At 41.7% G+C, this 27,283-nt stretch overlaps 1 protein-coding gene across 1 annotated transcript in view; it reads right to left on the minus strand.

Moving 5' to 3' along the window:
* Window positions 1-27,283, minus strand: part of LOC121678330 (gamma-aminobutyric acid receptor subunit gamma-3) — a 113,216-nt gene that overhangs the window by 4,264 nt on the left and 81,669 nt on the right. The window contains exons 6-7 of the mRNA XM_042057788.1: window positions 9,969-10,106; window positions 5,456-5,608 (exon numbers count right to left, since the gene is read on the minus strand). Coding sequence (XP_041913722.1) covers window positions 5,456-5,608; window positions 9,969-10,106 — 291 coding nt within the window. The remainder of the gene's footprint in view (window positions 1-5,455; window positions 5,609-9,968; window positions 10,107-27,283) is intronic.

Below are 27,283 nucleotides of genomic sequence, written 5' to 3' on the forward strand. Positions count from 1 at the left end.
ACTAACATCAACGAGGATCTGAGCTGGACACACCATAGGTATTGTCACAAAGGCAGCAAGACAGTGGCTCTTCTTTCTTTGGCGGCTGTGGAAGATTGGTATGGACGGTGAAATACTGACTGTACCATTGAGCGTATGCGTATCCTGACTGGCAACATCAAAGCATGGTATGGTAACAGCACCAATCTCTCTAACTCCTAGAGGGGGAGACTTAAACAATCTACTCGCCAGAAAGGAACATTGGTAACACTTTACTTGACAGTATCAACATAAGAGTGACATGACACTGTCATGAACACATGACACTGTCATGACACATGAAGCCTAACCCTAATCCTAACCTCTAACCCTAATCCCAACCCTAACCCTAACCCTAATTTGTTATGACCAAAACCAAATGTCACTTAATAACAGAAGCGTTACAGTATGTCATAAACGTTTATGATTTGTTTATGACACGTTCATGACAGTGTCATGTCACACCCTATCACCCAATAGTTTGAATATCGACTATGATCTAAAGTGTTTCTTGTAGATAGATAGATAGATAGATAGATAGATAGATAGATAGATACTTTTATTCATCCCCGCAGGGGAAATTCAGATGTCCAGCAGCCGTGTGCTGTCTACCAACAAACATTCACACTGCAATATACTCATAAAAACCCTGATGACAACAGTTAATAAAATAAAATAAAAAGAGTCCCAAAACAAGCTACTATCATCAGTAGTAAATAATTAATGCACTTCAAACAGGTCCGTTATATAGTCGTATGGCAGCCGGAACAAATGACCTCCTGAACCTCTCAGTCCTGCAGCTCATGGAGAGGAGTCGGTCAGTGCGGCTGCTTTGCTGGGAAACCACAGTGTCATGCAGCGGGTGGCTCCTGTTACTGAGAATGGATTTCATCATGCTCCTCATTCTTTCATCCACCAAATCTCCTACAGAGTCCACCCTCCTCCCCAACAGTGGGGTCAGTTCCTGACTAGTTTGTCAATTCGGTTCCCCTCCCTGGCTGTCATACAGCTGCCCCAGCACACCACAGCAAAGAACACTGCACTGGCCACAACTGACTGATAAACAAGGTACAGCATCTCATTACAGACTTGGAAGCTTCCTAAGAAAAAAGAGCCTGCTCTGACCTTTCCTGTATGCTGCATTTACATGCACTGACCAGTCCAGTTTATGGTCCAGGTGGACTCCCAGGTATTTGAAAACCCTATCACCCAGTGGTTTGAATATCGACTATGGTAAGGTGTTTCTTGTAGTCTAAGGTTTATTTATTAAGGAATGCAAATCAAGTTATTTATGATGCTCATTGGAGCTGATGTCTTAAACTTGTTTTTGTAGACCTATTGGTGAAATTGTATTGTTTTTCTTGTATTTTAAGTTAAATGTCCTATATGCTTCCTGATGGGACCACACCCATTTCTAGTGACTCCCCAAAGAGGTAGCCTTGTAGCCAGGTGCACTAATTGGGATTAGGATATAATGGGTTGTTTGTTGTACTGTATGTGTCTTGAAAAATCTGATGGCCTTATAAGCCAAAATTTATTTTGTTTAGTAAAGACTTGTCATATGGAGCCAGAGTGTGCAGCACTTCTTTACCATGGAACTTTTTACCAGTGGCCAGCACCTCCTCCAAAAACATTTGGTGTGCGTTATACATACTTTTATACATACAGCACTGCCCATGACCGCAAAGCTCTGCAAAGGGTTCAGGTCAGGTCAGCCCAGTGCATCACAAGGACTGAGTTACCAACTATTCAGGACCTTTACAGCCAGTGCTGCAGGAGAAAGACCAAGCGGATCCTTGCTGACCCCAGTCACCCCAGCCACAGTCTCACCCTACTACCTGGTCTATCTGGTCCTATCTGGTAGAAGGTACAAGAGCATTCAGACCTGTACCAGCAGATACAGAGACAGTTTCTATCCACAAGCCATCAGGATGAATCGAATCCATTAGTCTGTTGATATCAATTCTGACGTGCCAGAAATCCAAGCTGATTTTCGAGTGCTGGTACATTGATTGTTCTCTCTTTTACTCGGGTGTTGTGACCTTGCTCAAACAGCAAGACAAGAATGAACTTCTCAAGAGTTAAATTCTGGAGTTTGTCGGGGCCGACTGCTTTGAGGCTGAAATCAGACCACAGTTGCACAGTGTCTGTCTGGGACTGTGATTTCAGGGACTGAGACGACAGCTGTCCTCTGTCAGAACATGTTTATGATATGGCTATATCCGTAACAAAGTTACAAACTCTCAGTCTAACTCTACTGTCTCAGTCTAACTCTGTGCTCTCTCTCTCTCTCTCTCTCTCTCTCTCTCTCTCTCAAATTCAAAAGTACCTTTCAAAAAACAATTTCAAAAGAAGACCATTCAAGACTGGCAGAGCATATAGGTTGAGGGGTATATTGTATACTCTCTCTCTCTCCCTGTCTCTTAAAGCGCATTCTGCCTCCTTCATCATGGTTTTCTTGGCCCGAATCATGTGTGAGCCTCTGCTTGTCCAGGTAGTGCCTTGGCTCCACCACTGGGTCTTGGCCCTGCTGTTCACCCTGGCAGTTCCCTGTTTCCTACCTCTCGCCCCCTTATATACCCTCCTCCCTCTCTGGATCCCATCGATCAAACAGGAAGCCTGGGAAAGCAAAACTCTATTCTTTTGCTTTCTTTTTTCTTTCTCTCAAGGGGTAATGACTTCTTTTGTCAGACAGATTAATTACATTCATCCCTCTCTCTCTCCCCCTCTCCCTCTCTGATTCTCTTTCTTTCTATCTGACCGATGTGGTATCCGCTGGCCAGGTGAATGATATTGTCTCTCAAGGATTCCATTTCTTATCTTGTGCGGGCCCGAAGACAATTCAGGCAGGTCCTTTTAGTGTTGACCATTTGAGCAAGACCTGATGCTGCGTGTGCTTTTGTGAGTTTGTCAGAGGCATTTCATGGTCTAATGTATTTTTTTTAAGAAACAGTGAGGGTTAGATTACAAGATGCTTCTGAACCAGCCTTCTTCTTGAAATGCAGCAAACCCATTAGTTTGTTGTTATCAGGTCTGTCACACAAGATGGGCTTGCATTCCTCAAGGACACTTCCCTCTCAACAGATTTATATAATTCTGACGGTTACATTCAATGAATTTACGAATACTATTGTACAGGTATGTTCACGAAGGGGACATAGCACACAAGAGGACTGAGGAGAGTTACTGTCATTAGAATAATTAATAGAAAGGTTCATGTTACCAACTCATGTTACCATCAGCAACCATCATTTTCTTGTGTACTGCACGTGACTCACTGCTTTTAGAAATCACACACACACACACACACACACACACACACACACACACACACACACACACACACACTAGAACCCTCAAAACAACAGTCCTTAAAAAGATAATTCAGGCCATTTTTCACATAAATCTCTATTTCTCGAGGCCCTCTATCATGAGACTAACATATGCCACACGCTCACAAGCTGTCTTACAGGGGGTTACACTGAGCGCGTAACTGAAGCGCTCCTGTTCGTATTGTTAAAGGAGAATTCCGGTGTGATATTGACCTAAAGTGTATCGAAACATGATACCGAGTGTGAACGTATGTCTCATAGCCCATCTCGACTTGTCCCCTGCACTCCAAAATCTGGCGCTAGTTAGCCGATGCTACCAACAACTTTTTCAGTAGTGGTGCTTCGGCATCGGGCTAGCCATGCAAATAAATCACTGTTTTACACCCATTTACGAGGCTCAATGTATCTCCACACTTCATTGGTAGACTTCCTAGGGCCCTGACATTTAAAACGAGACATTGAGAACTTTGAAAAAGCACTGGTAGTTTACTTACAAGACGATTTATACAGACAGTATCTTCACGAAGTTTAACGTTTGCAGCCATCTTGAATTTAGTCACGATAAGTCGAGCAACGAGTAAGAATGAACAGGTATGATAAGGGATCAGATTCCAAAAATAATTCAGTGGAAATGCATGGATTCCAGTTTCTTCCAGTAGCAGCAACTGGAATCCATGCATTTCCACTGAATTATTTTTGGAATCTGATCCCTTATCATAGCTGTTCATTCTTACTCGTTGCTCGACTTATCGTGACTAAATTCAAGATGGCTGCAAACGCTAAACTTCGTGAAGATACTGTCTATATAAATCGTCTTGTAAGTAAACTACCAGTGCTTTTTCAAAGTTCTCAATGTCTCGTTTTAAATGTCAGGGCCCTCGGAAGTCTACCAATGAAGTGTGGAGATCCATTTACGAGGCTCAATGTGTGTAAAACAGTGATTTATTTGCATGGCTAGCCCGATGCCGAAGCACCACTATTGAAAAAGATGTTGGTAGCATCGGCTAACTAGCGCCAGATTTTGGAGTGCAGGGGACAAGCCGAGATGGGCTATGAGACATACGTTCACACTCGGTATCATGTTTCGATACACTTTAGGTCAATATCACACCGGAATTCTCCTTTAACACGTAAAATAACATTTTAGAAGACTGGTCTATTTTTTCAGAATGTATGGTGTCTGGTGTACTGTAGCTACTGCCATTGATTCTAGAGGAAATGCTGCAGCATACTCGTCGCGAACAGAACTCTTCAGTCACGTGCCTGGTGTAGCCCCCCTGTTACAGTGCATTAAGTGAGCCACCATAACCATTACTTTTTCATTTCAAATATGCGTTTGACATTTGGCATAGGACAGTTGAACATCAGAGCTGTTTATGGCATGGTTGTGTTATTCGGGTTCAGGGAAAGACAGTAAACTTTTCTCTATTTCTGAAAGTTGTATTGCAATGGCTCTAGAAGCACACACACACACACACACCCACCCACACACACACACACACACACACACACACAATCAATGATATAGATTATAGAAGAAAAATTATAGAAGAAAAATAAATGAAAAGAACTGAAAGGAATTACCTTGACCAAACTGTTCCACAGGACTGCACATTAACTGACAGAGAGCAAAAGAAGAAAAGTGAACAGAAATAACAGAAATAAGCAAAGCAAATGGAGAACAAAAAACTGCTGAGCTTTCCCAAGTCTCCTCAGGAGTGCAACAAATGGAGGACTTCAAGCAAACATGCAAAAAGCAAATGTGTTGCAGTAGTGCAAAATCAAAGGACATGTGTGATCAGATGGACCATGCTCCTGCAGTGTTCAGCACTTTGGAAGTATTGTACACCCACTGACAAACACGCACTCACACAAATAGCCCACTGAATTCCACACACACAGTTTTGCTAGAACGCTACACCTAAATTGGTGACAGACAAGTTGAATACAGTTAACAAGGTTGTGGGAACCCCAAAGGAACCCAAACCTCAACAATCTACTCCAGTAATGTTAGTTCTTGCAATTTGTGTTCCAGGCTGACTAGTTCAGCTCTGTGCCTCTGAGAGTAAGGACTGATAAGGTGCTGCTAGGTTGTGGTTCCGTACCTAATGTGGTTCTGGCTGGGGTTGATTCTTTCTTGATCCAGAAGGACACCCAGGAGAGAACCACGGTGAGGATGCAGGGGATATACGTCTGGATAGTGAAGTAGCCCATCCGCCGAGTCAGGTCAAAATACACCGTCATCACCACATAATCACCTAGAAACAAGGTCAAGTGATCAAACACACAGGTAATCAAGATTCACACTCAAGTTGGGCTCAGTAAATCTGCTTGAGACGCCTTCTTTCATTATGCCCAAATATCAATAACAGTGAATTGAAATGAATTGAACTGACGTATAAGTCTACTTGCTGACCATACATTATGGGGAATATGAAACAGTCTGTTAACAGTGAGTAATAGAATGCTTATATTTAGGGTTATATTTATGGAACATTGACAAATAGCCGACAGGTTTCTGAGTCAAGCATTTGGCAAATGCGTATTAGTCTGCACATGTACAGTAGAGCACTTCTGGCTGATTTGCCCCTTCCTGTTTGCCCACACTTAATGCTCCTCCTAACCTTTCATATCTGTTGACAATGTTGACAGTGAGCAGTAATAGTCTGTGGTTATTATCAATTGACATGTTGTTGAATTAGTTGAGTATGAGTATTTGACCGACCGTTTTAGATAATGTGTTGGATAATTACAGAGCAAAGAAAACTCTTATTTTTTAAAAAGAGCCATAAAATAACCCATACGCTTGTTTGACTTTGCAAGCTTTGTAAGCTCGCAAGACTTTGTCTTGACATCATTCACATGATGAAGTACAGCTAGTGTTAAAGTTGCCAATTAAATCAATTATCTCCTTTTGGGGCTTTTCAGTCTAAAGGTATATTAACAATCTTCACCTCACTCGGTCAACAATGTTTTAGTCCACTATGTCCGGAGGAATGAAGAAGTCTGTTTTGATGTTAAGTAAGGGATAATGGACGACACGGTGGTCTGTTCACAAAAGCTAATGCACGGTCGAGGTTGTAAAACGGCCCCGACGCGAAGCGGAGGACCGTTTAAACCTCGTAAGTGCATTAACTTCTGTGAACAGACCACCGTGGAGTGTTGCCACTTGTGTTGTGTTCATTTCCTGTTACAATTTAAACGTTTTAATCGCTAAAACTGTCTTGTTTGTAGAACTACTTTCTTCCGACACATATCAACTAATTTTTCAACTTGCAGGACAAACTGCCGTTACTAGTTCTAAATGGATGGTTGCTACGGCCAAAGGCCAGTCGTTAGTTCTATCTCTCCCGTTGTCAAGCGGGCGTATCCCAAGATTCTGATGAACTTTAGCTTTGAAACATCGCTATTTTACCTAGCCTGCTGTCATCCATCTAGCTAAAAGCCACCTCCGTCATATGCTACAATGTTACTATGTTCTGAACGTCTGCATTTTACAGCTCGGATGCAACGTGAAGGTTCATTTAAACTTCTCAACGAGTTGTGAATTAATATACAAGTGTGATATGGCCAAAAAAATGGATCTACTTCATAGGTGTGCAAATAACATACAGTTAATGGTCGTTTTATATTACGTAAGACAATGGGAAATTCAACCAAGCAGTAGAATAAAGTAGAACTAGGCTATACGGTATGTGGACTAGTGACCCTGTGTGCTCACCAAACATCCATTCCATGTGCTCTCAGAACATTCCGCACAAGATCAACACATCAGGCAGACTCCGCCGTCTCGACTCGTGTGAATTATATGATTATCACCTAGTCAAAAACTCCCTGAGTGAGGATGTCTCACAGACTGGAATCCAGAAATCATCTTGCGCACCTGTGACTTATTCACCTCAAGTGAGAGGGTGTTAAGAGTAGAGAAAACAAATATGGCACTCAAAAAGAATTTGGTAAAATACTTCCCTTGATTTGCTTTTTAAAAATCTATTTTGAATTCATTTGTCTTTGCCATTTTGGCCTTGTTCTCACACTAATCCACTGCGATGGGTGGAGACTCTCCATCCTACTCAAAGACACACATGTAATTCTATTAAGACGACAAATCTGTCTCGATCCAATTACCAAATTTTTCTGACAGTCTCATGGTAAACAGAACCAAGATAGCCAACGGGAAGAAGGGAATAATCACTTAATCACAGTGTGAAGGAACTGACCTGGATGAGTGGAGAGAGAAAGAGAGATGTCAGGAAATAAAAATGCCTCCCAATGTATATACCTCAAGGGCAGAGCTTGTTGCAAACCAGTGAATGGTTACGATAAAAGTGACAGAGTTGTATTTAGACATATTCTACTGAAGTGACTTCTAAAAAATGCACAGTCTTCAAAAGAATACATTTAGCGGTGGCTTGGGGGAGAAAGCGAGTGCTTGTCTTACACGTTAGCCAGATTGAAAAAGCATGTCATCGTCTGCTTATGGCTACCTCGTGCCTCAGACAATCGTTGTTGGGCGCCTCTGTTGACTGTTTTGCGAAAGCCAAGATGACAGAGGCATCTAAGGAGGAGGTTTTCTGATGAGAAGTGTTTCTCTGTGTCAGAGTAAAGCTTCAAAAAAGAGCTTTTCTTTGCTTTGACAGTCGGCAACAACTCTAATCATGTGCCAGCCCTGGCTGAATGTGTGGATTAGTGTTTCTTGTCCTTCCTACATTTCATTATATTCTCAGTAGATTGACTTCACCAGGGGACATAGAGATCAGGTAACTTATCTGACCTTTTGATTGTAGATCACAGATAATGCACCCCAATGCTCTGAGACGCACACACACACACACACACACACACACACACACACACACAGAGGTGCACTAGCACACACACACACACACACACACACACACACACACACACACACACACACAGAGGTGCACTAGCACACACACACACACACACACACACACACACACACACACGCACACACACACACACACATTGATTTTCTTCTGGTTTGTCCCCATCGTTGAAAATGAGGACTATTTTGAGTTTTTCAATTTTACCATTTCAGTATGTGTGCCAAGGCATTTTGGGTGTCTCGGTCATCTTCTCGTGTTTTGAGTTCCAAACAAGAGTCCAGTTCGATTTTAGCATTATGCTCATTACAAACAACAAACAATGGGTTGATAATGAAGATCACAAATGGGCAGATATTTGGAGTTTAAATCAGACTCAAGTTTATTACTCGGTTGACATGCAATTGGCCAACAATTGAAAGTTGTTAAGAGCTGATCATTGTTAGAGTATTTCCTACACTGTTTGTTGACAATTGTGTAATGGACCTTTAAATGAAGGGCATCTCCACCGAAATTGCTACAAACAACCCTTAGTGTACTTGTAATGTCTCATTGTGCATTACTGCCTTTACCTTTTCCATGTCTGCTTAGACAGAGCACTTCAACTGGCTGGCTGTTATACTTTGTTGTCTAGCCTCGTGCCTAATTGGCTTACAGTGATCATACCTGTCAACACTCCCGTTTTTCCCGGGTTTCTCCCGTATTTCAAGGTCATCTCCCAGCACCCTCCCATTTTGTTATTTCTCCCGGAAAACTCCCGTGATTTGCATGGCCATCAAACTTCATTTTAAAATCATTGATCCATTCAGGTTGCCAGATTGTGTATGAAATACACCCTACACATACACGATCACTTAGTTTCAATTTCAACCGTTTTGTCATAGGCTAAAACCTGGCAACCCAAAACCCAAATAAGGAAGCGGGTGCCAACTGCGCAGCCTGAGTCTCGTCGTAAGCAAGCGGGCTAGTTGAATGGCCTACTCCAGAACTAGTTGTTGTGAAATTGTTTGGAATTTAATTGATTAACACATCACGTAAACTGTTATTGAGTGTTGTTGATACACTGAACTTGTTCTCTCGGAACCAAATCTGACAGCAAGCAGCTTTGGAGTTTTGGAAGTAGGCTGCAGGCAGGCAGCTGGTGGATACATAACTGGCATGCGTAAGGTGGTAAGGTAAAAGCAACGACCGAAATGCAGTGTTGAAACACGTGTATGAAACGTATTAAATATGCAAACACAGATCCGGTATAAACACTGACCCCCCCCCCCCCCGAAAAAAAAAAATCTCCCGTTTTTGGAAAGCTAAATGTTGACAGGTATGACAGTGATGCAGTGGGTTGCACAAAGCTGCATTTCCATTCTGAAGTCATCAAACTGTGTGCTTCATCTATCACTCTGGGTCTGTTGTGAAAATTTCTCTCCTCACATGCGATATTGCTTGCAACACGTGAAATCAATACATATTAAAGAGATGCCATTTATCTTTGTTCTGCTGCCATTCTAGGATCCGGGGGGGGAGATCTCATCCATGTGAGAAATAGCCTTTTGACCATGTCCACATTTGGAGTTATTAAGCTCTGGGAAAATGTCATAGCATCCTAATACTCAGCTGACATTTCCACGGCCAGGATCAGACAAAACACAGATATGAGGCAGCGGCCATAGAGGAGGATTCTTTCAAGCATTCAGGTTGTATTTTTCAAAATCCTTCATTTCATTTCGTTCAAGGGGCCTGAGCACAACAAAAAACCGAGATGACTGGTTACCTGATGTTGTTTTCAATATGTCTGACGTGTTCCTCAAGCCCATGAAATCAAACTGATAGAGTCGCCAGGTCTTCTGGTCTGAGGCTTCGATCGAGTTCTTCCTCCATTTGTAAATCATCTCGTCCCGAGGATAACCATCTGCAAGTACAAAAAAGCCTCAGTCAACCACCATAGTGCCTGTATGAGTGATTTTTCACTTTACTGTCATTTGGGTTTGGGTGGAGCACCTGACTGATTGCTGAGAAGGGAGAGGTAGACAGAGAATGATGACATTAGTGGTGTTGTTTTGGGGAGCCATTTTGCCAAAATGGCATTAATCGGCTGGCTTTGAAGGTGTTTTGCCATAAATCTATCCAGGCTGGACTCATGCCTGCTGGTAACCAGTCAGGACGAGTAAGATGTACCAGGTGCTAGACTGATCTAAAATCTTGATGTGAAATATTCACCTCTCTCTCTCTTTGTCTCTGTCTCTGGGTTTTGGCTCTGATCATGAGGATTTGTATGCAGCCGGTTCTGTAAATCACATTACACGCTACACCCTACAAGGTGCCAAAATAAAGCACATCCTACAAACACTAGAACATGGCATAGTTTAGAAAACAGAAAAAAATATTGGTTTTGTTCTGATTGATTGAAATGTTACCTCTGACAAAAATACCAATGTTTTCATATTGATTTCCACCCAGATTGTTACACATTAATGCTACAACATAATTGAATTTCTTTGCAAATGTGCATTAATCCTATTGACTTACAAGTAAATGATAATTATGCCTAATAGTCTTCAGAGGTAAGAGGCAATTAACAAAGCAAACTCATTAGCTGAGGGGGAAGAAGCTCTCCCTTAATTGCTAATTGTTTTCAAATATTCCTGATGAATGACATTAGCATCCTTCTTCCTTTTTTTGTTCTCTCTGAGTCTCTCGGCTGAATTTTCTATATCAAACAGCCTCAGGTGATGCTCAAAATATCATTAAAGATTGCTGCAGAATTGAAGAACGACTCGATGGTCTTAAATGAATGTCCCACACTTGACACGCATTCTCACAAAGTGTGGACAGTGTTTTATATTGTTTACGTCTCCAAAATGTGGCACACAAGGAAGGCTATTATGGCGAAATTGCTCTAGGCCAGCAACTCAGATTGAACTTCCACAGCAGCTAAGCACAATACACTCCCACCCAGAGTCCCTGAAGTGTTTTCTAACAAATGACAACAGTTTACATGATTGCTGGACGACTGGCTAATATTTAACAGCTTCCCTGACATTAGGGGACCTGCTACCCATTCTGTTTTTCTTTTTTTCTTGACTTATGAGGAAGTGAACTACACTATGAGTATGGAGTAGGGGTTTATTGTTGCGGTCAATACGGCCTAATTGCCCAACAAGTCATACATTCACAGGATCAATTCAGGATGACAAATGTAGTAAAGTTGGTGTTAATGCAACCACTGAAACACAATAGCTTAAAGAGCTTCATTGTCACATCAACCAGAGAGGTCATTTATTAACATACACATTCAGCATGCTGGAGTTGTAATTGGTACATGAGGGGGATTAGGACAATGTGGTTCCGTATGAATAGAGGGTATTTGATAATTGGAGGCTTTCTACATCCATACAACATATCCCAAAGGGCCTGACTTTGCACAACAGCGTGATCCATCAGTTGAATAGTGAGGAATAGATGTACTGAACTGTAATGCATGCACCCATTAATGTAACAATGCAACATGAAAAGCCTTCTACTGGTCCACTCATTCCCCTGTTATTGGTTAGTCTGAAACTATGTGGGACAATGTGCCATCGCACAACTACTTCAGAGCAGAGCAGGCGGAGCTGAGGCACAAGTGGTTGCGGCGTCTGTCCCACATTCGGATCTACGTGCCCACTGGGACCCAATTTGGAATCTGACCCACGGTCCCTTCCTGACCCCGTCCCATCTCTCTCTCCCCCACTAGCTTCCTGTTATTCTTCACTGTCCTATCTGAATAAAGGCAAAATGCCCGAACATATATATATATATATATATATATTTCTGAGCTATATTGACACGATTAGTATTACAATGACACTACTGTTTGGTTGGCAAGGCTCCCTCTCTTTGTCTTTCTCTGTTCCCGTTTGTGTCACTCACTCCTTCTGTCTCTTCTCTCTTCTCTTGCCCCTCACTCTTTTTTTCTCTCTCCCTTTCTCTCTATCCCTCTGCTCTCTCTCTCTCTCTTTGTTTTCCATCTCTCTGATTGTTCCTCCTACAACCATGTTGTACTTAGTTCATTATCTCAGCTTCTTTAGACAACACACACACACACACACACACACACACAGACAAACACAAACACACACACACACACACACACACACACACACACACACACACACACACACACACAAACACAAACACACACACACAGCTCCTGGGACTTGATGGCCCTGATGGCAAGCAAATTTCACTTAATCAGGAGACACACACAGACAAAAAGCCCTGCCATCACCATGGGAACAAGGCCACCACCTCCATCACTATGCTGTGGTTCGAGTGGCTGAGTGTGAGGAAGGACCTGAAATGGAGTGAGTGTGTGTGTGTGTGTGTCTGTGTGTGTGTGTGCGTGCGTGTGTGTGTGTGCATATGTGTGTGCGCCTGTGTGTGGGTGTGTGTGGGTGTGCGTGCGTGTGTGTGTGTGTGTGTGTGTGTGTGTGCAGAGCAGCAGTGATTTAAACTTTAACGGCCCAGTGCGGGGAGCGCAAGCTCATCAAAGCAAATCACTTTGTAATTTTGATAATTCATCTCGCAGAGAGAGGCCATTATCGATTCACGGAAGATAAAATGCAACCCATATATCTCAGTTTGCACATTCCTGTGCTAAAGCACTCACTGCCATACCGGGACCGCGTGCTAGCAGGTGGGGCAAGGGGTGGGATTGGGCGATAGACTGTCAGAGAGATTTGTGACCCTTGCAATGACCTCCAAAACTGCAGAAGAAATTGCAGCAAGAATCACAATCGATTGTACATTATTACACGGCTCTTCAGAGTGCTGCAGAATGCTTCATTTACTTGAATGGGCCTTCCCAACGTTCGGTGGTCTGCTAATTCTCAATAACAGACCGTATAACAAGTATAACAGACCGCTGTCAAGGAAAATGGGCTTTGTGCTAATTTACGTCTTTCATATTACTGCGCAAGGACTGGATCTTCATTCAAAAGTGAAAGTAGACGGTTGATCAGCTGTGTTCTAAAGAATCTTTGATTCAAGTTCAGCGTGTGCTGTTGCGAACTATTTGTTTCTCACCAAAAGCCACGACGAAACGGTAACAAATAGCCTATAGCCTAGGCTATGTAGGCTAAAGAGTCACATCGTGGTGAGTTTATTGTTTCGTTTTGGCAAGTAGCCGTGTAATAAGCGGGATAATGTATAGAACGCCGGTAATTATTGGGAAAATAAGTCCCTTCAGGGCGCCCTGTTGGGACGTATTTTCCCAATAATGACCGGCGTTCTATACATTATCCCTTACTTAATCTTGCAATGTGCAATGCATGTGAAAAGAGAGGATAAACAGTGGGAGAGGAGGATGAGAGAAGAGAGGTGAGATGAGGAGTGGAGAAGAGAGAAGAGAGGAGGAGAGGGACTGCTGACTGTCTATCAGTCTGAAGCCAGCAGGGCCTTAGAGTTGTTTAGCTAGTTGGACCAGCAGTGACCCCTTGACTCTTCAGGAGGTCTTTTATCTCTGAAGAACAGCTGTGGAACATCAGCTAATAGCTCTGGAAAGCCCTTGCATAGCTAAATTTACAGTGGCCACAGAGAGAGAGAGAGAGAAAGAGAGAGAGGGAGATTACAGTAAAACAAAGAGGGGTGGCCCTGGCTGGGCTTCCACAATATCAAATCCATTGGACCAGCATGGCTCTTAGCTTCACATTACTACAATGTTTCAGGAAGTAAATCATTACATTCTTGTATGAAACTAAGATGAGAAAACAAGTAAATAATAATAAAAAAGATAATATTCTGAAGTAGCAGATCTATGTTCAAAGGGGAGTACACTAAACTACATTTAACATACTGCAGTATGTTTATGGTGACTTAGACCATCGCTTATGGTCTATTAGTCCAGCAATGTGTTGTAACTTGGATAGTGTCTTTTTTTAACTGATGCTGCCGAGAATGAGTAAGATAAAGGAAAAGTGCAACACTGCTTGCTCCACTGTGCAACCAATTTATTGATGAACTGATGCTTTGGTCAGTCAGACCTTCATCAGAGAACGTAAGTGAAAGATGAGAAGTTATTCCGAGTGGCACCCTCCAGAAGTGACACTCAGCCTCATGAAACACTCCAGCTCCATGCGCTCAGAAGCCGAGTGGAGAAATTGTTTAGTCACACGTTTGCAGGGGACGGTTGCCAAAGCCACCACCGCCTCCACACTTCAGTAATGAGGACAAGTCCAGTGGTAGCACTGCAGTGATGGATACGCATCCGTGAGGATGCATCAATCCAGGCCAAAACAGAGGAGGAAGCTCACACCTACACACACATGCCTAGCTTACAGGCATCAGTCCATTAAAAACCAAACAGTTTTCATTGGAGTGCAATGGATAAGTAAAGAATGAAATGGAAGGTGTCATTGAACTAAACAGGAGGGTGTGAAACTGCAATTTAACAGTAACACAGCCCACTTCAGACAATGATCAGTGGCAACACAATGCACAGGACTCACAATTTGTTTCTTTTGCATATGTTTCACATGTGACACCTACAGTAATAACTCATGTAATGGATTCATGTCATGTCAAGACATACAAAGAGATCGAAATTACATTTCCCACTATCCCACGGTGGAGACAGGACATATTTTACCAATTAGGTCCACAGACAAACATAACATTTAAGTAAACAATATAAAAAGTAAATAAGAAGGCACATACAATGAAGAAATAAGAGCAGCAAAATTTGGGTTGAAATTGTGCAATTGTGCATACAGTAGACAGTCAATATAATAGTGCAAAAGTCAGGCCAATAAATGCCTGAGGTAGTTCTGTTTGCCCTAAGTATGCAAGTGGCATAGTGGTGCAAGTTATGTAAGAGCAGCAGAAGTGTGTTCAGAAGTGTTTTCAGGACAACAGGACAACAACAACAAGTTGCAAAGTGTGCAAGTGTACAAGTGGAGTAGTGCAAGTGGAGTAGTGCAAGGCAGCCATTGTGGGTCCAAAAGTCCAGGATGTTATGTAGCTGAGGGTGGAGGGGGGAGAGAGTTCAGCATCCTAACAGCCTGGTGTATGAAGCTGTTGGTGAGTCTGGTGGTGCGGGAGCGCAGGCTTCTGTACCTCTTCCCAGAGGGCAGTAGATCAAACAAATTGTGAGCGGGGTGACTTGCATCACTCACAATTGTGGTCGCCTTGCGGGTGAGGTGGGAGGTGTAAATGTCCTTCAGGGAGAGGAGTGAAGCACCAATAATCCTTCCAGCTGTGTTCACTATGCGTTGCAGGGCTTTCCTGTTGTATTCAGTGCAGCTTCCGGCCCACACAGCGATACAGCTGGAGAGGATGCTCTCAATGGTGCCTCGGTAAAATGTGGTCATGATGGCTGGTGGAGCACTTGCTCGCCTGAGTTTCCGCAGGAAGTACAGGCGGCGCTGAGCTTTCTTCGCCAGTGATGCAGTGTTGGTGGTCCAGGAGAGGTCTTCACTGATGTGCACTGATGTGCAAATTATAGCAATCCAGCCAAAATGTCCTTGTGGGAAGAAAAAAATAAATAAAGAAAGAAAACACTCTGAAAGTTATAATATTGGTGCTCTGGCACCCAGAGATTCATTATAAAGTAATAGCAGAGACTTTCTAATGTGGAGACACAGCACTCAAAAATTATTCCATAGAAATGCATGGGGCTAGTTTGTCACGCCAATATGGCCGTTGTCTACACATATCCCACCCCTTCCTCGGCAAAACGTCGACATGTGAATACATTGAGCCAATCATATGGTGTGTTGTGAAGACATTGTGCCAATCATGTGTTGTGATCTCGCCTCTGGAGCAAGATTGGTGTCGTGAAGCCTTGCGCACGCGCATTTCTGCCGAAATGGATGCCCGACGAGTGCCCAAAAAGCGTTGTCAAATGGCCGCCGAGTGGAGGGACTTGCCTAAAAGGACTTTGGTAATAGTGACAAACCAGTGCAGACATTCACTAAAGAACATCAGTTTGAATATGATTTCTCTGGCCCCCAAATGTCCATGTCCAGTAAAGTGAGGGCAAACCAGCCAGCCAGTGAAACCGATTTCCACTGATGATAACTCACGTGGATATTGAGATTTGAGAATTGAGACTTATACCACTTCACTTCCAAACACCAGATACAGCAATGTTATGCACATAAGAGTAGAACTGTGAGATAGCGAAACCATTAATCCATCTGATTAGTCTTGCTGTCTACAAACTAATAACACTGGCTTTCAGAGGAAGGAATTAGGCATATGAAATGGCCATAAGGTGAAAAGCAAACTCATCTCACCACAGCGAGCTTAATTTAAAGTTAGCTCACAGCGCATCACTCTCTAATGTCATATGAGCCGTGAATGACTTCTCACGACAGCTATATTTAGAGTTTGTACTTTTCTTACATTCCATGAATGTCTGCATTACTTTGTTCAGAGGGTATCTTGTTTTCACAAACTCAATAAAACATCTCATCTGCTCCTTCCCTTAACTCCTGTATTTTATTGGCTAATCATTAAATTACTTTTTTATATCTTGATCAGAGACCTGCCTCTTCTAGGGGGTCTTGAAGTTGTCTTTCATCTTTGTTAGCCTTTTCATGTGTCATGCTGACATAATGTAATGTTAAATGGAATTCTATTACTTATTACCTATTCTATTGATTTACTTCAACAAAATAACAACATTTCATATCCTTTCTAAATATGTCTTTGCCCATACCATTAATAAGATTGTATAACATTGATCTGAAAAACATTTTATAATAGACAGAAGATACTGCAGGACCTTCCACTGAGAAGCTCTGTTTCACGGTGAAACATGACACAGCAGAGCAAATAAGGTATTCATCAATGTGGCTTCCAAAAACAAGAACAAAACTGTAGGCACGCACCAAATCACAGTGCAAAGACCTTTAGACACAATGTTAAGCGAATCAGGCTTAACAGAGTTATAAACCTGTCTGCTCGTGTGCATACAACAGCTCCGCTGGATAAAGACAATGTCAGCTATGTGATATTTGGCATGAACAACATGCAGTGTGAAGAAAGTGGAACAAACATTGGGGAATGCTGATAGAAAAAGGACATTTCTGTGCCATTTGACACATTGTGGAACTTGGAGCTTAGTTTCAGTGAACGTGACTGAAAGACTTCTATCTTTGTCAGAGGGAGCTGATTGCCTTGAATAGGTGTCTCTCATCACACAGGAGTCTAATTAGAGTCAAATCACCTGGAGCCAGAGGCCATGGACATGTGACCATGCAATTCAATGCACGCTGAGGGGGAAATTATTCCACACATCACGGCCATCTGAAAGCGGTGACAGGGTTCTGGAGTGTGTTCACGGGCGCCCCCATGGTGGGGCCGAGCGGCTTTGATGGGGATGTTAATGGCGACCACCCCGACACACAGCTCTCCTGCTTCTGCCTCTGAGTGGGGTCAAAGCGATTCTCTGAGCCGCCAACACATGGCAGATGGATTTAACACACACACACACACACACACACACACACACACTCACACACACACACACACACACACACACAAACATACACACATACACACACACACACACATTGTCAGAAAACGCCTTCGGCTCTGTGCCACCTAAGCCCTGTCAATCACAAAGCCAAAACATATGAAGCCTCATATTTCCTCCAGGAGAGCAGATCTAGATGGATTTTCTGCCTTCAAAATAGAGAATAGGCGTCCCAGGGAGACATCAGCTGTTTCGTACCTTGTGACAGAATTTGAGGAATGGGAAATTCAGAGAAAATTCTATTCTGTCTTTCTCTTTCTCTCTTTGTGTTTGTGTGTGTGTGTGTGTGTGTGTATGTGTGTGTGTGTGAGTTTGTATGTTTGTATCTGAGAGACAGATACAAATATATGTGTGTGTGTGTGTTTGTATGTGTGTGTATATTTGTGTGTGTATGTCTGTAACTAGTTGTGAGAGAGAGTCCAGTAAATCTTGAGATGGTCAAGCACACAGTGGAGGAGAGCAGGGCAGACTGATTGTGGCACCCAGGGGTCTCACCCGTCTGCGGTAACCAGACCCCAGCCTGCAGCAGTGTGCCTCTCGGGGGTGGGGGTGGGGGGGTGGGGGGGGGGGGGGTAGCAGGGACATGCAGGTGGAAGCTTTTGATACAGAGATGGGATTTGACTTCCTGCTGCAACTGCACACAGCTCTGCTTCTCAGTGTATGACACTTTTTGTGCCAAAAAAGATTTTCTGATAACATCATGCATGTGTCTATGTGGACATACAAAAATGCTTGCCTCATATTTCACGTCCGATACTGTGTAGGTTCTTTTTTTTCTTTTTCGCATGTCCAAATTTCCGTCAAGGATTCCCGGGACACTGTAAGACCGGGGTACACGAAACTTGGTGGGCATGTAACCCCACATGGATAGCATGGAACCTCCTGTTTTCGTTTTGATCTGTAGCCCCCCCGCTGGACTGGACCCCCCGAAAGGAGGGTAGGGCAGACACAGTTTTCTGTGAATATCTCGAGAACCGTAGGGTTTAGGAGGGCCATTTTTTTTTGTATGTTGATCTCAAAGGGCCATGTCAACCCATTCCATAACCACTCATTTCATGTATAGCGCCACCTAGTTAAACATAAAAAAGTAAAAATGAGGTGTAATCGCAGGTATCTGTGACCTAACATAGTCAAAACTTCACGAAATTGGAAGTGTAGGATCATTATGACACTCTCTGAATGCACGCCAAGTTTCGTGGAATTCCGTTCATGGGGGGCCACACAATAAATTAATTTATGTTACTATACACCAACTGGCCTGTAGGTGGCCGGAGACAGTTTTCTGTGAATATCTCGAGAACCGTAGGGCCAAGTAGGTCCACCCTTTTTTTTTGTATGTTGGTCTTAAGCATGGAACCATCGCTTTTCGTTTTGATCTGTAGCCCCCCCGCTGGACTGGACCCCCCGAAAGGAGGGTAGGGCAGACACAGTTTTCTGTGAATATTCTGAGAACCGTAGGGCCTAGGATGACCAATTTTTTCCGTATGTTTGCCTCCAGGGGTCATGTAAACCCATTCTATATGCACACATGTGCATAAACAGATACACACGCACACACATACATTCACAGTAATCCTACGTATGACACATACTCACACAGTAGACATATATACGCATGCATGCACATGCACACACACAGGCACATAAACAGGCAAACACACACATGCACGCACACACACCCACCCACACACACATAAACATAAACATGTACACGCACAGATGCACACAATTCAAAAAATTCTCAAAATAATGAACAGGCAAGATGGGGGTGGGGTTGTATAAAATGTACATGTATATTACATGTGAAATCTATGAACTAATCATGTTTTGGTACTTGTTGTCTAGCAGATACCAGTGAGAATTGAGTGTGCATAATGCAATTCAGTGAGACAGTTAGAATCATATATGCCTTTCAGTGTGACTTATTTTTGTGGAAAACATGTGCTGGACTGGGCGGCGGTCATATTTTGTACCGCTCTGTGGTACATCTAGTTCTAATAACTTCAAAGACAATGCTATATAGCCATGACATCGCATATTAAAAAAAGGATTTACATAACATACCCAATTATTTAATTCAATGATTCAATTTTCTCATCAAGACACAAGTCATTTCACTGTAAATTGAGAATGACAGAGTCAAAGGTGTATTTTGAAATAGATTGTATTCTGTGAGCCTTCCCGTTACGGTTGATTAAGAATGTGAACCAGGCTGCAATGTCAGTGGCATTTACTTGGTCTGAAACCGCTGTGAAAGGTATGACTCAGCTGACGCCGATCCGCCGTGCAAATTATGTCGGGTCATTACCCTCGAAATTGGAGAAGCGGTACTTTGTGCGTCTGCGTGCACAAAGAAGTGTAAAATGTTTCTTCTCACTCTTTACAAAAAGGTCAAAGCCTGTGTACCTGTGGGTGAGGTGTCACTGGGGATGAGATTGGGGGAGTGTGTGTGTGTGTGTGTGTGTGTGGCAAGGTGATGTCACACTGAGGGTAATGCTGTATCACTGAATGCAGCTTAAAGCCACACAATGTAGTTCTTTTACCTTATAATAATGGCTTCCAACTTATTTTGATGTCATACTGATTAAAATGAAGGGAAATAGAGTCTCTGACATTGCCAGTATGCACCTAGAATGCCTGTTGTTGCACTATGTAAAGTTGTTTTCACAGGTAGGGCCATGTTCTTTTTCCTCGGTTTTAGTCAAATGGATACCCAGTATGTTGAACATTTACGAAAAGGGGGACTTCTCCATTGTGATACTTTAGCACATGGATGGGTACAGAGAGAAAGAGAGATAGATAGATAGAAAGATAAATAGATAGATAGAGAGAGAGAGAGAGAGGTTAAAGCTGACTGATCTCTACATAATAGGTACTGGGCTCTGCTGTGGTTATGGATCTAGCAGTTTGGTTACACTTTACTTGACAGTATCGACATAAGAGTGACATGACACTGTCATGAACAAGTCATAAACGTTTATGACATAATGCTTCTGTCATTAAGTGTCATTTGGTTTTTGTCATAACAAGTTGTCATAACAAGTTAGGGTTAGGATTAGGGTTAGGTTTAGGGTTAGAGTTAGGGTTATGGTTAGAGGTTAGGATTAGGGTTAGAGTTCATGTGTCATGACAGTGTCATGTGTTCATGAGAGTGTCCTGTCACTCTTACAGTATGTCGATACTGTCAAGTAAAGTGTTACCATCTGTTTTTGTCTTTGGCACAGTTTTAAGGAAAATGAAAACTCATCTGGAGAGAGATCAGAGATTCTGACAGTAAGACTTACAGTGAAACACCATGTTTTCATATGGTACTAAAACATAACCATTTTTGCCATATTTAGAATTGTAACATTTCCGCATGTCATGAAAACTTTTATCATTCTATATAAAACACATGGCCAGCTCGATACTTTGATAGATTTGCTGTCAATGGTGAATTAATAGCAATGCTGAGTGGTTAGTCAATGAAAGTGCTATTTGTTCTCAATTAAACCATTTTGATAATAATAAAATAATAATAATAATAATAAAATGTATTTATATAGCACTTTTCAAGCATAAAGTGCTCTACAGACAAACAAATAAACAAAACAAAGCAAAAAACAAAACAATAGTAATGATAACAACAACAATAATAATAATAATAATAATAATAATAAAAATGATAAAATAGTAAACTACCAAACTACAAACACAAACTTAACTAAATATATATAAAAAAGAAAATAGAAAAGGTATACAGTATAGTACCTAAGACAAAATAAACAAACAGAAATGATAATAATGATAACTAGATGTACCGCAGAGTGGTACAAAATATGACCGCCGCCCAGTCCAGCACATTTTTTCCACAAAAAGAAATCACACTGAAAGGCCTATATGATTCTGACTGTCTTACTAAATTGCATTATCCACACTCAGTTCTCACTGGTTATCACTTGGTAACAAGTACCAAAACATGATTAGTTCATAGATTTCACATGTAAAATTCATTTTATACAACCCCACCTCCATCTTGCCTGTTCATAATTCTGAGAAATTCTTGATTGTTTGTGTTATGTTTATGTTATGTGTGTGGGTGTGTGAGTGTGTGTGTGTGTGTGTGTGTGTGTGTGTGTGTGTGTGTGCGTGCTTGTGTGTGTGCTAGTGTTAATTTTGTCACCTATTTTTAATTTAGTCTTAGTCTTAGTCTTGTGACGAAATGTCCTTTTTAGTCTTTGTCATATTTAGTCATTCAAATATCATTTTTGTTAGTCAAGTTTTAGTCAACTAAAAGTCTCGTCATTTTAGTCTAGTTTTAGTCAAAAGAAAACTAAAGCTATCTTAGTCTTAGTCAGTTTTAGTCAAAACATTTCAGTCTTTTTTTATAACAAATTATTTCAGTCAGTCAGTATGTTTACATGCACAGGTAAGTCGAGCTACAGTTATAGCTCGGCTGGGATTTGACCATAGACAGTAAAAGATTTGACTGGACCACTGTCATGATCTTCGTAGACCAGTGTTTCACAAAGTGTGGTCCGGGGACCACTGGTGGTCCGCAAGCTATCCCAAGTGGTCCACGAGCAGACGTGGTAAAATATAATATAGATGAGTTGTTTGCAATATTGAACCAACTTGTATGTAAATTCAAACAGTTCTACAACACTGTCTATGTCAGATATGCCAGTTTAAATCATATGAATCCTCTGACACAATTAAGCAAAGTGCAAAGACAATAAGCAAGGTGGTTCAGTGAGTATTGTGTAGGCTAATATATTGCTAGGTCTATTTTTAATTGTTTTTTAGCTAGGTAGTCCATGCGTTTCTTTTTTATTGATTAGTTAAGTGGTCCTTCATCTGAAAAAGTTTGAGAAACACTGTCTTAGACTCAAATATGAATGTTTACTCCGCCACGCTAGATGGCGATATGCGCCCAAACGCAACACAAACTCTGTATCTTAGTTAACTTGCTAGCAAACTTTCCATATTAGCTTACTTGCTAGCAAACTTTGCATCATCAGTGTAACTAGTTAAATAGTTGACATTACTTGCTGAACATTTTCGTATGGACATTCTGGGGGATGTTAATTTGTATATGTATGAGAGAAGCTTCAACATCTGGGTATGTAGCATTGTGGCATAAAGCCTAGGTAGTTAGCTTGCTAACTCTGGCAGAAATCTCCGGTGTTCTTGTTCCATGTAGTTTTGTACAGGGTTGCAGCAGAGAATGTCTAGTTGCAGCAACAGCACGTAGACTAGCCTACAGGAAAGCTGCTGCACATGAACCATGAACTCATTCGGATTATTTTGAAAACGTAACAGCTATTCTGGCTTCTCATTTTTTAGACGAAAATGAAGAGAGATTTTATCTTAGTTTTTATTTCATGCAAAACATTTTAGTCTCGTCTTTTTTCGTCAACAATAATGCATCTTAAGATAGTCTTAGTCAGTGTTTCAGGACATTAGTGCAGTCTTGTCATCGTCTCGTCTTAGTCATGGAAAAAAAGGTTGTTGACGAACATTTTTTCTCTAGTCTCTTCTGACGAAATTAACACTAGTGTGTGCCTGCGTATGTGCCTGTGCATGCAAGCGTACATATGTCTACTGTGTGAGTATGTGTCATACGTATGATTACTGTGAATGTATGTGTGTGTGTGTGTGTATCTGTTTGTGCACATGTGTGCACATGAAATGGGTTAACATGACCCCTGGAGGCAAACATACGGAAAAAAATGGTCATCCTAGGCCCTACAGTTCTCAAGATATTCACAGAGAACTGTGTCTGCCCTACCCTCCTATCGGGGGGTCCAGTCCAGCGGGGGGGCTACAGATCAAAACGAAAAATTACGGTTCCATGCAATCCATGTGGGGGTACATGCTCACCAAGTTTTGTGTACCCCGGTCTTTCAGTGTCCCGGGAATCCTTGTTGGTGTACGTCACTAAATGTACACATACATTATTTTATTGTAAGGCCCCCCATGAACGAAAGTACACAAAACTTGGCATGCATTCGGAGGGTGTCATAATGATCCTACACTTTTAATTTCGTGCAGTTTTGACCTTGTCAGCCAGAGATATTGTGATGAAAACACCTAATTTTTTGCTTTTTAATTTTTAACTAGGTGGCGCTATACATGAAATAAGTGGTAATGGGATGGGTTGACATGCCCCCTTAAGACCAACATACATAAAAAAGGTGGACCTCCTAGGCCCTACGGTTCTCGAGATATTCACAGAAAACTGTCTCCGGCCACCTACAGGCCAGTTGGTGTATAGTAACATAAATTAATTTATTGTGTGGCCCCCCATGAATGGAATTCCACAAAACTTGGCGTGTATACAGAGGGTGTCATAATGATCCTACACTTCCAATTTCGTGCAGTTTTGACTATGTTAGGTCACAGATACCTTCAATTACAACACCTCATTTTTACTTTTTTGTGTTTAACTAGGTGGCGCTATACATGAAATGAGTGGTTATGGAATGGGTTGACATGGCCCCTTGAGATCAACAACTACGGTTTTCGAGATATTCACAGAAAACTGTGTCTGCCCTACCCTCCTTTCGGGGGGTCCAGTCCAGCGGGGGGGCTACAGATCAAAACGAAAAACGATGGTTCCATCGTTCGCTGCGCGGTGGTCATAATAAATTAGCAGAGACATGAGTGGAATCATTCACTATTTAAGGAAAGCAATTTTATATAAGTGGGTCTTTAGACTAGATTTGAAAACAGCCACAGATGGTGCAGATTTGATGTTATAAGGGAGGCTGTTCCAAAGCTTGGGTGCTCTAACTGCAAATGATCGGTCACCCCTAGTTGACAGTTTACTTTCTGGAACAACTAAAAGTCCCAGGCTGGAGGATCTGAGGGGCCGAGCTGGACAGTAGGGGGTTAATAAATCTGTTAAATAGTCAGGTGCCAAACCATGTAATATTATGTAATGCTTTATAGGTAATAAGGAGGAATTTAAAATCAATCCTAAAACTCACTGGCAACCAGTGAAGATTGGCCAGAACTGGAGTGATGTGTTCCCTAAATTTAGACTTTGTCAAAAGTCTGGCTGCTGAATTCTGAACAGTTTGTAAATGAGAGATGGAATGACGATTTAAACAGGTGAATAAGGCGTTGCAGTAATCAAGTCTAGATGAGACAAATGCATGTATAATTCTCTCTGTGTCCTTTAAAGAAAGCATTGATCTGATTTTGGAAATGTTTCTCAGTTGATAATAACAGGACTACACAAGGAGTTTTACATGTTGGTCAAATTTTAAATCTGTATTAAATAAAACCCCTAAGTTTCTAGAAGTAGTCTTGTTATTTGAGGCTAAATTTCCAAGAAAAGTCTTAGTTTGATTATAGACTTTGTCAGGGCCAATGAAAAGGACTTCTGTTTTGTCAGAGTTAAGCTGTAGGAAATTCTGAGACATCCAGTCTTTCACATCAGCTATGCAATCCTGCAGTACAGTTAGCTTGTTAAGCATGTTTGGTTTGACTGAGAGGTACAGCTGTGTGTCATCAGCATAGCAGTGAAATGATATGTTATGGCGGCGAATTATGTGGCCTAGAGGTAACATATACAGGGAAAACAATATTGGTCCTAAAATTGAACCTTGGGGAACACCGCAAGTAATAGCTGAGGTAGAGGAAGTAAAATTACCTATTGAAACAAAAAATGTCCTGTTGGATAAATACAGTAGGATATGAACCAGTCCAAAGCAGGGCCCGTTATGCCAACCCATTCTCTTAGTCTTCTAATTAAAATAGCATGATCAATGGTATCAAAAGCAGCGGTGAGATCCAGCAACACCAAAACAGAGTGCTCACCAGAATCAGCTGCCATAGATCATTGGTTACCCTGATAAGAGCAGTTTCAGTGCTATGCATAGGACGAAAACCTGACTGAAATTTCTCCAGGATGCTATTGCCCTTTAACACTTCAGAAAGTTGCATCAATACCACCTTTTCCAGAATTTTGGAGACAAATAATGATAATAATAATAATAATAATATAATAAGCTTTATTTGTATAGCACCTTTCATACACAGAATGCAGCTCAAAGTGCTTTACATTTGAAGCATGTAACACAATAATAGTCAGTCAGTCATTATCAATCACTTTTCTTCATTGCTGGGGCCGTTTATGATCCACTCAGCAACATATCAAAAATATAGAAAATGACGTCATAAGACTGGCAGCCTTAACCCTCTTACCCCCCACAAGCACGCCATATGGCAACTGTGGCAAGGAAAAACTCCCATATTCCAGGAAGAAACCTTGAGCAGAACCTGACTTAATAGGGGGAGCCCATCTGCTTCTGGCTGGCTGCGCCCTCCAATAGCAGCAGATGTAGAATAATCTGAAAAAGTAGTCTACAGGATAAGATGAGTTAACTAAAAGCTTTCCTGTAGAGGTATGTTTTCAGATCTTTTTAAAAAATATTTACTGAACTCGCCTGCTTGATGTACAGAGGCAGGGTGTTCCATAGTTTGGGGCATAATGGATAAAAGCAGCTTCTCCACTTTGTTTGTGGAGCACTTTGGGTACGATTAAAAGATTAGAATTGGATGATCTAAGTTTCCTTTGTGGTTGATAAGATATTAAAAGCTCAGAGATATATGAAGGTGCTATGCCATTCAGAGCTTTGTAAGTAATTAACATAACCTTAAAATCAATTCTATAGGAAATAGGGAGCCAGTGCAGTTCAGCCAACACAGGGGTGATGTGTTCTCTCTTCTTAGTCTTAGTTAAAAGTCTAGCCGCAGAGTTCTGTATGAGTGCCAATTTCTTTAGATGTTTTTTGGGAAGACCAGTGAAAAGTGCATTGCAGTAGTCTAACCTGCTAGTGATAAAGGCGTGAATTAGTTTTTCTGCATCTTGTTGAGTTAAAAAGAGCCGCACTTTGGCAATGTTTCTCAAGTGGAAATAGGCTGTCTGAGTAACTTTACTGATATGGGGCTTAAAACTTAACTCTGCATCTAAGATGACACCGAGGCTTGTTACTTTTGGTTTGACCTGGTGCGCCAAGTTCCCCAGATTACTAAGAATAATATCTCGCTTTAGTTTTGGTCCAACCAAAAGTACCTCTGTTTTGTCATCATTTAGTTTCAAAAAATTGTTGCTCATCCACTGATTAATGGAGGTTAGGCATGCAGTGAGGGAGCAAAGGCCATCTGGGTTAGTTGGCTCCACAGAAATATACAATTGGGTATCATCTGCGTAGCTGTGGAAGTTTACATTATGCTGACTTATGACGTTTCCCAATGGAAGCATATATAGAGAAAATAGCAGGGGACCAAGGCAGCTCCCCTGGGCCACACCAAAAGGCAAGTCATGTTTTTCAGATACATGATCTCCTAGACTGATATAAAAATCTCTGCCGGTAATGTAGGTTTGAAACCAGTTTAGAGCATTATCAGAGAGACCCACCCACTTCGCAAGGCGGTAAATCATAGTTCGAATTACAGGGGGTACTGGGGGGTACTATACCCCCAATGAAGACCCAGTACCCCCCAAAGAGACAGAAATATCAGTTTTGGGGGGGTCAGATAATTTTTCTAATATTGTGAAAAATATCATTACAGTTACA

Source organism: Alosa sapidissima, chromosome 12 (assembly GCF_018492685.1).
Source record: "Alosa sapidissima isolate fAloSap1 chromosome 12, fAloSap1.pri, whole genome shotgun sequence".
In the NCBI taxonomy this organism is placed as follows: Eukaryota; Metazoa; Chordata; class Actinopteri; order Clupeiformes; family Clupeidae; genus Alosa; species Alosa sapidissima.